At 45.2% G+C, this 13,482-nt stretch overlaps 1 protein-coding gene across 1 annotated transcript; it reads left to right on the forward strand.

The window, feature by feature from the left end:
- The first annotated feature begins 197 nt into the window (after positions 1-197).
- On the forward strand, positions 198-2,080 carry INHA (inhibin subunit alpha). Its single transcript, XM_044667575.1, has 2 exons — positions 198-495; positions 1,272-2,080. Exons 1-2 carry the CDS (start codon positions 204-206, stop codon positions 2,078-2,080), a joined length of 1,101 nt encoding a protein of 366 aa, XP_044523510.1. The 5' UTR covers positions 198-203.
- The last annotated feature ends 11,402 nt before the right edge of the window (positions 2,081-13,482 follow it).

Consider the following 13,482-nt stretch of genomic DNA (forward strand, 5'->3'; position numbering starts at 1 on the left):
CAGACATCTGCGTCAGAGATAGGCCTCAATGCCAGCCAGGACCGCTGGGCGTGGGAAGAAGAGAGAGGGCTGGCAAGGAAGAGTGGGGGTGAACGGGGTGGGGTGAGGAGGGCAGGAAGGAGGCTAGAACCTGCTGTGAGTGGGCACTAAGAACAGTGGACCCGGAACCAAGGGCAGCAGGAAGCTCAGGCTGGGCGATCTTAATGCAGCCAATGGCCATGCTGCCTCTGCCACTCATTGTGCTGCTTCTGCTGCTGAGGGACATGAAGGGTGGGCATGGATGCCAGGGCCCAGAGCCAGACAGGGAGCTGGTGCTGGCCAAAGTCAGGGCCCTGGTGCTGGATGCCTTGGGCCCTCCCACCAACTCCAAGGATGGTGGAGAGGCTGGGGCCCGGCGCTTGCCCCGCAGGCATGCCCAGACTGGGGGTTCCACACGAAGAAGCATGGAAAATGAAGATGAGGACCTATCACAGGTCATCCTTTTCCCAAGCACAGGTAACCTGAGTGGAGCAGGGGGATGGAAGATGGAATAAGTGTCTAGAAAGGGCCAGTAGGCATCTGGGATCATGCCTCTTCCTTTCCTTCTTCTTTTTCCTTTCCTTTCCTTTCCTTTCCTTTCCTTTCCTTTCCTTTCCTTTCCTTCCCTCCCCTCCTTTTCCTTCCTTCCTTCCTTCCTTCCTTCCTTCCTTCCTTCCTTCCTTTCTTTCTTTCTTTCTTTCTTTCTTTCTTTCTTTCTTTCTTTCTTTCTTTCTTTCTTTCTTTCTTTCTTTCTTTCTTTCTTTCTTTCTATTTGAACCCAGTACCTCTTGTCTCTAGGCCTGACTCTATCCACTGAGACACCTAACTACCCTATCTCTTTCCTATCTCTTTCAATCCCTCCCCCTGCTTCCTGGTCCCCACCAAGCCCTAGCCTCCTGGGACCTCTGAATGACAAAACTTCCAGAAATGGTCTAGCATGCAAGAGAGGGAAAGGAGGAATTTTCCAAGGGTGACTTAGGAACATTTTGGGGCACCCTGGCTGCCTTTAGCTTTCCCTTCCTTCTGACTTTTCTCTCCCCTACTTCATGATTCTCTTTGAAAGGAGTTCTCTCTCTCCATTCCTGGTGGAGGCTCTCTCATAAAAGGCAATAAATATGGGCTCGTTCCCATTCAGTTCTGCACCTGGTTTGAAGAATGGAGGCAGTAAAAATCCCATTTCCCTAAGTCTTTTCTCTCTCCTGCTCCTGCCAACCATGGCCGCCCTCTTCCCTTCAGCTGTCTGTCTCCTCCAGGTCCTGGCTGTGAGGATGAAACAGAGTCGGGAGAGGCGGAAGGCCTATTCACGTACACATTTCGGCCTTCCTTGCACATGCGAAGTCGCCAGGTGACGGCTGCCCAGCTGTGGTTCCACACTGGCCTGGACAGGGCGGGTGCCAAGGCCCACAACAGCTCAGGCCCCCCCGTGACCCTGTTGGAGATGTCTTCGGGGGTCCCCGTGGCGGTGCCGGTGTTAGTGGGCTCGGCTCCCCGCCACTGGGTGGTGTTTCACCTGGCAGCCCCCGCGCTCGCCCTGCTGGCCCGTCCACTCTTTGTTCTGCTGCTCCGATGCCCCGATTGCCCCTGCCTGGCCCGGCTCGATGCCACCCCCTTCTTGGTGGCGCACACCAGGGCCCGTCCTCACGGCGTGGGGGAGAGGGCTCGCCGGTCACCTCCTCCCCCATCCTGGCCCTGGTCTCCAGCCGCCCTGCGCTTGCTGCAGCGCCCTTCCGAAGAGCCGGCCGCCCATGCAGACTGCCATCGGGCTGCCCTCAATATCTCCTTTCAGGAACTTGGCTGGGACCAGTGGATTGTACACCCGCCTAGCTTCATCTTCCATTACTGCCACGGGGGCTGCGGGCTGGCGCCCTCTCCAGTCCTGTCCCCGGGGGCTGCCCTCCCCCCTGCCCAGCCCCCACCTCTGGCCCCCGGCTCCCCGCCTTGCTGCGCGGCACTCCCCGGCACCATGAGACCCCTGCGTGTCCGAACCACCTCCGACGGAGGCTATTCCTTCAAGTATGAGACAGTGCCCAACCTCCTCACTCAGCACTGCGCCTGCATCTAGGAGGTCCCCCGCCTCCCCTAAAGTCGGGGCCAAAACGGAGTCAAGGGACAGCTTCCCCCGCCTGCCCCCCATTCTCATCTGATAGTGCTGGTGCTCCCTGTCCAAGGTCACGCTTCTCTGCTGCAAACATGAATAACTGCCTAGAGACAATGGCTGGGGAAGGAGCCCTCCTCCCATTCCCAGAGCCATGTGGGGGAGAGCTGGAGCAAAGAATTCCAGGGACCCCCAGCAGCTCTGACCTGAACCTGTAAATCCCCGAATCGGGGGCTCGTTGTGGGGCGGAGAGGAGACTGCGCAAGGCTTCCATGATGGCTCTGCAGCTCCTTGAGAGGGCACACAAGGGGGCTCCATCTGGACCCTTGGATGACAGATAGCATCAATCTTTTAAAGGGCCCCTTAAGCCGTCCTCCCTTTCTAGCCCTGAATGCTGTGAGGTTTGGGAGGGGAGAAACCTTCCAGACCAAGTATACCGGGACCTTCTGAGCACCTTCCCATGCAGGACCTCCCTGAATGCTTGAGAGTTTTAGCCACCCTGGGCAGAAGTTAGCTGGTGACTGAAGGGCATGACTGTCCCTGGGCTTGTCTAGCTAGGTCCCACCTTGTTCCTGCCTGGCTGCAGATCCAGGTTCTTCCCCAACTAAAGAGTGAACAGTACCTTTTGGGGGTGGGGTCATATCCTTCTAGACAAGGGGCTGAGTTCTGGGGACATGACAGAAATGAGAAGCTAAGGTAGCCCCTGAGACGTCCATGGACACTGCCTCCCAAAGGCCCCAAGGCCTTAGACTTGACCACACTGACTCCTAATAAAGGCAGCCAGTAAGCCTCGACTTGGTGTGTGAACCCTCAATGATGTTTCAGTGTCTCTGAAGTGAAGTCTCAGGAACTAGACCTTGGTCTACAAGGCTGATGGGACAGAAGGAGGGAAGGGAAGGAATAAGCATTTACGAGTATGTCTCACAGCAACCCTGTGAGGTGGGTGCTATTATTCCCATTTTCCAGTTGAGGAAACTGAGGCAGACCTTTTAAGGATAGATGTCTTGCCTAGGGTAACACAGCTAACAAATATCTAAGGTGGGATTTCAGTGAAATCTTCCTGACTCCAGCTTAGTACTCTAAACATTGTGCCACTTACAACAGCTTGGCTACCACTGAGTCACTTGCCATCCTGACTCTGAGAGGTTATAAAGAAGAAGAGGGATGGTATTTATAGCTGAAACTGGGACCACTCTTTGCTGTTTTACTATTTTTTTTTTTTAAACAGAGCCACACTTTCCTAGAGTTTTTGCTCTAACAGTCCCTTTCCTGGGTACCAGCATTTCCTGAAGCTTTCTTGGTCTTGCAGTAATAAAAACCCTTCTCTCCTTATATGGAAGACCTCTGAAGTTAGTTCTCTCTCTCTCCAATACATAATGAAGGGGAAAAGCAAAAATAATCAGATGAGGTATAAAGTGCACATGGCTGAAATCAGAAAGGCAGAAGCTGAAAATTCTTTAAGCTCAGTCTAACCTTTCTCTCTTGATACATAGGATTTAGAGAGGGAAGGGACTAGAAAGATCTTTTCCTTTAAAAGCCTCCTTAGAGGCTCCCCTTTTCTCTTCCCCACCTCCCCCTACCCCATAGTATCAGCTGTTAAAACTTCCTAGCACCTCTTTGGAGGGTTACCCTACACATCCTCAAGGGCTTTAGGGGAAAATCAGGCCCACTTCTGGGAAGGAGAGATACCCAACTGAAAGAAAAGTCATTTATTTACATGGCCCAGCAAATCTCTGGGATTCCAGAGCAGCAGGTTCTAACTGTTCCCTTTCCAGCTTTAAAGCCTGAACAATTAGGTGACCTCACTATCCACCGAATGGTAGCCTGTGTTGGATGGAAGATCACCATGGCCAATTGCCTCATTTCACAGGTTATGAGATTGACAGTGGAGTGGAGAAGCTACTTGCCTAATTAGTGTCACTACCCTGTCTATTTACCGTTTCTTTAAGGTTATTGAACATTCAAGCCTTCCAAAGGCAGCCTTCCTTTAGAACAGTCTTCCCTTTCAGTTAGCCCTGGGCATAATGGGGGAGTTAGGATAGAAAACAGATGACACAAACACCTGGATGGCAAAAGCAATTCATCAGCCCCATGCCCTAAAGAGAAAGACCTGGAGGAGTCTTGAAGTCCAGACACAAGAGAATGGCTCATTAATTACTCTAATGACCCGATTACTCTGTGTTGGTCACTTTGCCATCTACTTTGCCAGCCAGAACAAGTGCTGCCCTGCTAAGTGCCTCCCTCCTGTGGTCGATCACCTTTTTTTTCCCCCATAGTCCTTCACCCCTTTTCAACTCCAGCTAAGTAGACCATTGCTGCTACCACCCCTGTCACGGTCATCAGACAAAGGCAACTCACTCAGGGATTGGGGGGGCCATACAGCCAATGGCAGTGATTTATACTCACACCCACGGGGCCTTCCCACATGGTGGCATCAGGAATGATTTCTGGGAACATTCGAAATTGCACCCTGTGGAATTTACAGAAATCAACAGGAAGCCACCAAACAGAAGGCAACCTCAGGATTTGGGGATGTGGCCAAAAAAATGACCGCTAAAATGGATGTTAATAAGAACAGACATAAAAATAATCCCTTCCACACCCTTTATGATTTCGCTGCTTTTCAAACAGTTCCCATCTCCAAGCTTTGGCTATCCCTCATGCCAGAACATTCCCTCTCTTCATCTTGGTCTCTTGGCTTTCCTGGCTTCCTTCAAGACTCATTTCAAATCCCCCAAGTGGAGGAGGCTTCCCTCAGTCCCCTAGGTTGCTAGGGCTTTCTTCTCCAAGATCATCCTTAATCGACTTTGTCTATAGCTTTTCTTTATCTCATTTAAATGTGGTATTGAGTTCCTTGAGGCCAGAGACTGGGTTTTTGCCTTTCTTCGAATCCCCAGAACTTCATACCATGCCTGGCACACAATCAGAGTTTAATTAAATAAATGCTTATTGACTGACTGACCCTGACAGAAATGGGCTGCAGTACGTTGTCTAAGAGCTGGTTTGTTGCTGATATAATGAAAAGACTTCCAAGATCTCAGCCAGGAAACTATTGATGGATAAACCATTCTCTTGTGCATTGGCTGAGTGTATATTGTTTCCCAGAGCTTGAACCATGCACAGATGTTAAAATACTGAGTTTTAGAAAATGGAAAGCAGGGGCACCTAGGTGGCTCAGTGGGTAGAGTACTAGCCTGGAGACAGGAGGTTCTGGGTTCAAAACGTAGCTTCAGACACTTCCTAGCTGTGTGACCCTGGGCAAGTCTCTTAAACTCAATTGCTTAATGCTTTTCTGCCTTGGAACCTATACATGGTATGAATTCCAAGACCGAAGATGAGGATTAAAGAAAATGGAAAGTAGATGAGACCCTAAACCTGTGGTGATCCCTCCAAAGTATAACTAACTTGTTAAGGCTCCGCCAGCAGTCAGTATCCAAGTTTTTTATCACTTCTTACATATAATGCCTATGAAGGCATTAGAGGATTTGAGCTAGGTCTTGAAGGACAGAGAGGAAGGCAGACACCTTCATTCTAAAGTCATTTCTAATAGCAGTCTGGGCAACAGATCTGGAATATACTATTGGGCTTTTAGAAGATACAGTTATTAAAAAAAAATCCAAAACCAAATAACTCATACCTTCCATCTTACAATCAATACTATGTATCAGTTCCAAGGCAGAAGAGCAGTCAGGGTTAGGCAATGGGAGTTAAATGACTTATCTAGAGTCACATAGATAGGAAGTCTCACAGGTCAAATTTGAACCCAGGTCCTCCCAACACCAGGCTTGGCTTTTATCCACTGAGCCATCTAGTTGCCCCAAATATATAATTTTATTATAAAGAACATATTTCGCTTTTGTTATGTCTGAGCTACATGATAATAGGTTTATGGTATAGTTTTATCCCTTTAAAATTTTTTAATTTTAATTTTTTTACTGATTAATTAATTTAGAATATTTTTCTTTTGTAAAAAGGAATTCTTTATTCCCTTTTTAATTTAACTTGGGAGCTGGAGGTCCTCTTACCATAGAGATGTGTAGAGATTAACCAGTCGACAGTGACAGGAAGTAGAAACCATAGAAATAGGAAGGAGGAACCACAGAGACAGGAAGTGAGGTAGAAAAAGGGTATAAAAGGGGCCAGCATCAGTTGCTGACAGTTAGGTGCTGGTAGTTTTGGGGAAGTTGGCTGCTGGAAGTATGTTGGGTTGGTGTTTGGCCTTTAGTTGCTGGAATATAAAAGGCGGGCCTGAGCTTATTGATAGGGCTTTTTGGCCTTAGCTTTTAGAGGGCTTTTAGGCTTTTGGGTGTTTTGGCTGTTAGGTTTTTTTTTTTTCCTTGAACTGTCTTGGGAGGTGGCTGGTATTCTAGACAGACCTAATTGGGATTGGATTAAACACTGATTGGGTTGATTTTGATTGGGCTGGATTGGGTTGGAACTTTGTGAGGTGGTTGTTATTAGCCATAGTTATAGGTAGTTATAGGTAGTAATTATAGGTTGTTATAGGATAACTAGTATAGACATTAGGAAATTTTCTTTCTCTCCTATATTATTCTCCTTTCCTGTATTTTTTTCTATCTCTATTTTAATAAAATTGTTAAAAGCTGCTCTTTTATTTTTGTCAAACCCTTATTTTAACCCTTACATCATGGTCACATGATTTATATTCTTTCCCTCCCTTCCTCCCTGTTTTATCCCTTTTAAATGATACTTTTTTTTTTTTAAACAATCTCCTTTGGTATCTAGGAAAGAACACAAGGCCAGGAAGTCAGGGAACTTAAATTAAAGTTCTGACTTTTTCATTTGTTGTTCAGCAACATACTTAACTTTCTTAAATCTAGGTTTCTTTCTTTTTTTTTTTTTTTAAGTCTTACCTTCTGCCTTAGAATCAATTGGTTCTAAGGCAGAAGAGTGGTAAGGGCTAGGCAATGGGGGTTAAGTGACTTGCCCAGGGTCACACAGCTAGGAAGTATTTGAGGCCAGATTTGAACCTAGGACCTCCTGTCTCTAGGCCTGGCTCTCAATCCACTGAACCACCCAGCTTATTCATTCTTAAAAAGGGGGGTGAGTAGCAGGGAGCCTAGACTAGATATCTAAGGTTCCTTCCAATTATGTCTGGACTCAAACTCTAATTTAAACTCTCTAAAAAAGAATGGATGCTGACTGAAGGCCTAGTTGACCAAGTTATTTCCAATAAATCCAATCACACTGACAATGATAATAAGCCTGTCAGGGAAAGTGGAAGTGACAGGCAGAGGGAGAGAGAAAATTCCAGAACTCTGGGGTCAGTGACTGGCTGGTGTCAATTAGTCCCTGGACTTACTTTACTCTAGAGGTACTGGCTCCATCTCTCTCCATATCCTGTCTGAGTGGATCATCCAGCTTTCACTGACCAGGAAGAGGTTGAGTTTAGTAAGCTACACTGGTGGAAGGTGTAGCCATATCCTTACTCTCCTTCCTTTGGATTTATGTTGCTGAGACCCAACTGGATTCCTGACAGACCCTGAAGGACAACCGCCATGAGATGTCCCTACAAACCCAGTGGACCTGTTTCCTGTCCAGTTTTCCCTTACTCCTAAATACTATCCAAGTGGGGGCAGTGTGTGGAGATTCTGGATAGGATAGAGTATAGGTAGCTGGGTCAAGTTAGGTAGAGATCAGAGTAGAAATCTGTTGGACCTTGGTGGGAGGAAATTGATTTCTACCCTAGTTAGTTCATCCCATTCCCTTCCCTTACCTGTCCCAGTTAAATACTAAAACTCTGTTATTGTTACCTTGTCAGTCTCTCCCTGGATCCTTTCCCAGATCTATAGGATTTTAACTTACTAGCCCAAGGACTATTAAGAACCTAGAAATCATCTAACACCTTTTAACCTTATACCACCAACCTAATAATAGTTATTTAACTACCCACATGTTATTTTTTCAATAGTGGATAGTGAGTGGCTTTCACTGAGTCAGTGTCAGAGGCAGGTCTAAATTCAGCCTGATACCACCCTGTCTTTGCCCAGAAAATATACTGCATAAAAATAAGTAATAAAAATTAAAATGAATAAAAAGAAAAAAGAAAAAAAAAGAAAACCCCAAGAATTTAAACACCTACTATGCAACTTGCACCATGATAGTATTGTTGGTTTTTATATTCAGGTTTGCAATTCTGGCCAGCTTCCAGGCCAATTATGGCCTCTTTTCCTTCAATTAGGCTCCCCCAGCAAGGCGGTGGGGCCTGTCTAAGGGCATATTATGGTTTCTAAAACACCAGGTGCAGTGGAGGGGAGATTAACATGCTTTCCCATCCAATTATCCTCTTAAAAAACAAACCGAAATACAAATCTATTAAAAGTTAAGAATGAATTTTAAATAGTGAAACAGATAATCCTAAGGAACAAGTTTTTCAAGACCAAATTTAGTACCTTTCTCATGACCCTGTTTCCTGTTATTTATTGATTTTAACCCAAGTTTGATGTTGCTGTTATTCAGTCATTTCTGATTCTTTGTGATCCCATTTGAGATTTTCTCATCAGAGATACTGGAGTGATTTGCCATGTCCTTCTTCAGGCCATTTTGTAGATGAGGAAACTGAGGCAAAGAGGGTTAAGTAACTTGCCCAGCTAGTAATTGTGGAAAGCCCAGATTTTCATTCAGGTCTTCCTGACTCTTGGCCTGGATGCTGTTCCACCTAGCTGCCCTAATTTTATGTATAGACATCAATTAGAATTTTTTTTTTGGCAAATTTAATCATTCTTCTAACTTAGAGTCAAAATATTTGGGTGCATGAATGGTCTGGGACTCACTTAGCCATTTCAAATCACACCAAAATCTTGAAAGGTTTTCTTTTGTAGCTACTGACTCTTGTTTCCCTAGAGAAAGTCATTTCTATCTCTTTTCCCAAACAATCAAAAGTTTTTTTTTTCCTTTTCTTTCCATCTTCCCAGCCTTTGATTCCTGCTTCTTCAAAATCAGTAGAAGTAGAGCTAGATGGGATTGAAACAAGACAAGTTTAGGGCTGGAAGGTCATCTAGTCCAACCTCCTCGTTTTTCAGTAAGGAAACTGAGGCAGAGCCAGGGTAAACATCTTGCTCAAGGTTCCCCAGCTGGGAAGCAGTCGAGGTGGAATTTGTCTTCAGGTTTTCCTGGCTCCAAGCCCAAGGCTCTACCCCCTGGGACATGCTGCCTCATTAAAACAAAAAGCCTTCAGTCACTGATTGTGGATAAGCTCATAGATTGGGAGGGAAGGATCCTTCTGGGTCATCTAGCCCAATAACTGATTTTACAGACGGACATCCCGAGTTCCAGAGGGGGGAAAGGCAGGACCAGGATTTGAATCCAATTCCTTCCCGTCTCACTAAATTCCTTCTACCCAGGGGCCCTGGTTTTTCTCATTGTGGGTTTTTCTGCAGAGCCCCAGGAAGAAGGGCTGGGGTCTATGGGGACAAATATAGGCTCTAGGAAAGCCCATACTCCTCGTGATGAGTGGGTTGCTGCTGCTACTGAAGGGAGTGAGCTCTCTCTTACTGGAAGTTCAGTGAAGACCGGACAGCCTCTTGGGGGTATGCTATAGAGGGGGCTTTTGTGCAGGCAGAGCCTGACATCCTGCGATTCTTTTGGAGAAAGAACCTCGTAACAGCAGCCAGGAGGCACTAGACCTGGAGTCAGACTAAACCTGGGCTCAAATCCTGCCTCAGACTACGTGGCTCTGTCTAAGTGGACCTTTCTCAGCCTCAGTTTTCTCATCTTGTAAAATGGGGATAATAATAGGACCTTGTGAGGACAAATAAGATGTCCATTGCTATCTATCTCGTTAGTAAATAGCTGTTAACTATGAGCTCTTCCTGGTCCCACCTATCTGGTATTATTTGCTCAGGGTTCTCAGTCAATGGTCTGTTTAACAACCAGCAGCTGCTCCTGATACCAGCCCAGCTTATAGAACTGTGAAAAGAAAAGAAAAATCTCCCTTTCTATCTGAAATTATTGATCATTTTCCTGCAGAAGCAAAGCTGCTTCTCACTACACTTGAGCAGAACACTGAACAAGAATTTAAACCCAGCATGTAAAAAGCAGTTTCTTTCTAAACAGTGAAAAAAGAAGTATAAAATACTGTCCTTGTCCTCAAAAAGCTTCCTGAGGAGATAAGGCAGACACATTAAATAGAGAATGATACAGGAGACTAAGGGGGCAGGAAAAAACCATTTACACACCTACTAGGCACCACATGTTTAATAAATATTTCCTCCCATAATCTTCCCAACCCTTGATGGCTGAGGAAACTGAGGCAGAGAGAGGTTAAATGCCGGGGAATTCTTCACATGCTTGGGGTAGACATTTCTCTGGCTGGTCAATGGCTCTGTCCATTACTCTCAGCCTGGTTTAGCCCATTGTCCAGGGCCATGAAGCTAGCACGTGGCTGAGGTGGGAATCGATCTCAGGTCTTCATGACTCCAAGCCTGGCGCTTTACCCACAGGACGACCTGGTTGTTCTCCCTTGTGCTCGAAGAGGACCAAAATGATATCGTAGGTGGTGTCTTTGGACTCACGTGTAAACTGGGTTAGGGTGAAGCACAGTCGCCCAAAGTGGTCAGCCTCTCTGTCTTCCAGAGCCACGTTAGTCCAGTGGCAAGACAAAAGTCAGGTCGATTGGCGATGGCCTGGGAGCAGTGGATGACCTTGGCTTCTTCAAGGTCTAACCGAGCTCTAAGGGCTCCTCAGCCCTGCTTCAGCCTCCTTCGTGGCCGTTGGAACAAATTGTTCTCCTCTGCACATTGGGCTGGGAAAGTCTTCCCATGCTTGGGGTAGACACCCTTTTAACTCATCAGTGGGTCTGTCCATTGCTCTCAACCTGGTTTAGCCCATGTGGCAGCTGAGAGCTTCTTGGAGTCACAGGGGAGACACCGAAAGAAGAAAGCAGTCCTACAAAGGGGCTCGGAAAGCCCTCCCCGAAGAGGGACTCATCTTCCCTGAATACCTTGTGTACTCTGGACAGGACCCCTCAGTACACACTCAAAGGCTAGGTTTTAGGGGAGAAACAGCAAGTGCTGTAGGAGTTAAAAGAAAAACCAGCTTGAAATGGACACCTGAGGGAAGACTTCCCAGAAGAGATGGGGCTTAAACTAAATACCTTGAAAATTGGGTAGAATTTGCCAAATGAAAGGAAATTCAAAGAAGCCTTTTTTCTTCTTCTTATACTGGAGAAATCTGAAGGAGCCACGGACAAATCACTGACTTCAATGCTGTGTCAAACAAAAAAGATGTCAGTACCTTTTCCTGATAACTATTTCACAGGGGTATGGAAATCACTGGAAAACTCATATACCAAGTGACTAGGCAGCCCTTTTATGGCCATGTGGTACCTAGTGGTCTGTGGAGGGGCCAAGTTTGGCATGTGGGATGGTAGAATGGTTAGTCAATCTCTACCTAATTCTAGGTGGTTTATAGCCCAGAGGTAGGTCCCTGACCAGTAAGTAGGTAAAATTGTCCTCCTATTCTTAAGACCCATTGCTCCTTGTTTACTTGAGTACAATTTTTATTTCAACTGTTTTGTTTTTATTTTTAGCATATTTTCATGAAGAAATGCCTCTCAGTATATACTTTTCAATAAAATGTTTTCTAGAAGGCAAAAAAAGGTTTATTTACATTCCTTTTTCTTAATTTGGATTAGTAAATGACATTGGGGTTTGAGAAGTATGCAAACAGGAGACCAAAAAGGCTTTGAGGAGGAGGGAGGCAAGGTGCCTAGGTAGCTCAGTAGATAGAGCCAGGCCTGGAGATGGGAGGTCCTGGGTTCAAATTTGGCCTTAGATACTTCCCAGCTGTGTGGCCCTGGGCAAGTCACTCAACCCCCATTGCCTAGCCCTTACCACTCTTCTGCCTTAGAACCAATATAGAGTAAGGGTTTAAAAATAAAAATTGCGTGTGATTTTTCAGTGCATTCATGAGAATATTCCACAGTCTTTCACCAGGGAGGGACACACATCCTTGGTAAACAGGAAGGACCTTAAGAGTTAATTTAGTCCAACCCCCTTTTTAAGCAAGTAAAGAAACAGTCCCAGGGGAGTCCTATATTCAAGTTCAAGGTAGAGTTGGGACTAGAACAGAGGTCTCCTGGCTCCCAGTATGATGACGATGCATCTTTTCTTAGAACTAGAAATTTCTTCTAGGACACGACAATCTCTGCCTGGAACTGGTACCCCTGATCCTTCCTCTACAAGACTTCAGTTTGGCTTCCTTTTTGTAGGTTTAAATTCAATTCAGTAAATATGCATCAAGGGCCCACTCTTGTGCTTGGCTCTCGGATACCAAAAAATCCAAGCATTATTCCTGACCTCAAAAAGCTTAGATTCATCTAGATGATGATGCCTCAGAGATCTTCAATTTATGGGTACAAATCAACATCCATTAAGTGACTGAATGGGCAAACTACTTGGCACATGGTTGAGTTACACATGACATGAGAACAAGTCCTGTCTGACCTCGAGGGCAAAGTTGGTTCTAATTACAGTGGAAGAGAAAATTTAACAGGATTTTAAACCCTGTAGAAAAGAATCATTTGAAGTCCTTGTTTTTCCAGAGCTTGTGAGACATTGAGGTGGGCCTGAGTTCAAATGCAGTCACTTCTTATCTATGACCCTGGATAAGTCACTTAACCTCTGCCTCAGTTTCCTTAACTATAAAATGATAATAACAGCATCTACCTCTCAGGGTTGTTGTGACGATCTTTGTAAATTAATTAGCATAGTGCCTGGCCCATGACAAGCAAGGTATACATTCAAACTATTATTGTTATTGTTATTGTTATTATTATTATTATTATTATTATTATTATTATTATAGTTAGGAAGATCTGAGTTCAAATGCAGCTTCAGACACTTCCTGGCTATGTGACCCCAAGCCACTTAGTCTGTTTACCTCAATTTCCACATTTGTAAAACAGGGATAATAACGGCACCTTCATACCTCGGTTGTTGTAAAGATAAAATGATCTTTGTGAGGTACTTAGGAAGGTATTTGGCACATTATATGTTATATAATATGTAGTTACATAAAAAGGGGATTAGACATACTATATGGAATTATAAGATAGTACATTTTGGGGGTAGAAACAGAACAATGAGATATGAGGAGGGACATCACATAAGTTCCAACATGAAGTATCTGGGAAGACTTCCCAGAAGTTGTGATGCTTGAATTGGGCAGAAAAAGAGAACTTTCTTGCTTTTTTTATATTGAAATATTTATTTGCTGATGACTTTTTCACAATAAAATTTCCACAACAAATTTACGATCAAAAGAACATTATTATTCTATTTTATAAAGAAGAGGCCCAGACCACAAGGTTGTTTTTAGAGAGTACAAGCATGGACTGTATTTTCGGT

The sequence above is a fragment of the Gracilinanus agilis genome, chromosome 3 (genome assembly GCF_016433145.1).
Source record: "Gracilinanus agilis isolate LMUSP501 chromosome 3, AgileGrace, whole genome shotgun sequence".
In the NCBI taxonomy this organism is placed as follows: domain Eukaryota; kingdom Metazoa; phylum Chordata; class Mammalia; order Didelphimorphia; family Didelphidae; genus Gracilinanus; species Gracilinanus agilis.

Coding starts and splice junctions, on each gene's coding strand:
- INHA (XM_044667575.1), top strand. CDS start 204: ATGCAGCCAATGGCCATGCTGCCTCTGCCACTCATTGTGCTGCTTCTG. Junction 496..1,271: donor CATCCTTTTCCCAAGCACAG/GTAACCTGAGTG, acceptor TGTCTCCTCCAG/GTCCTGGCTGTGAGGATGAA.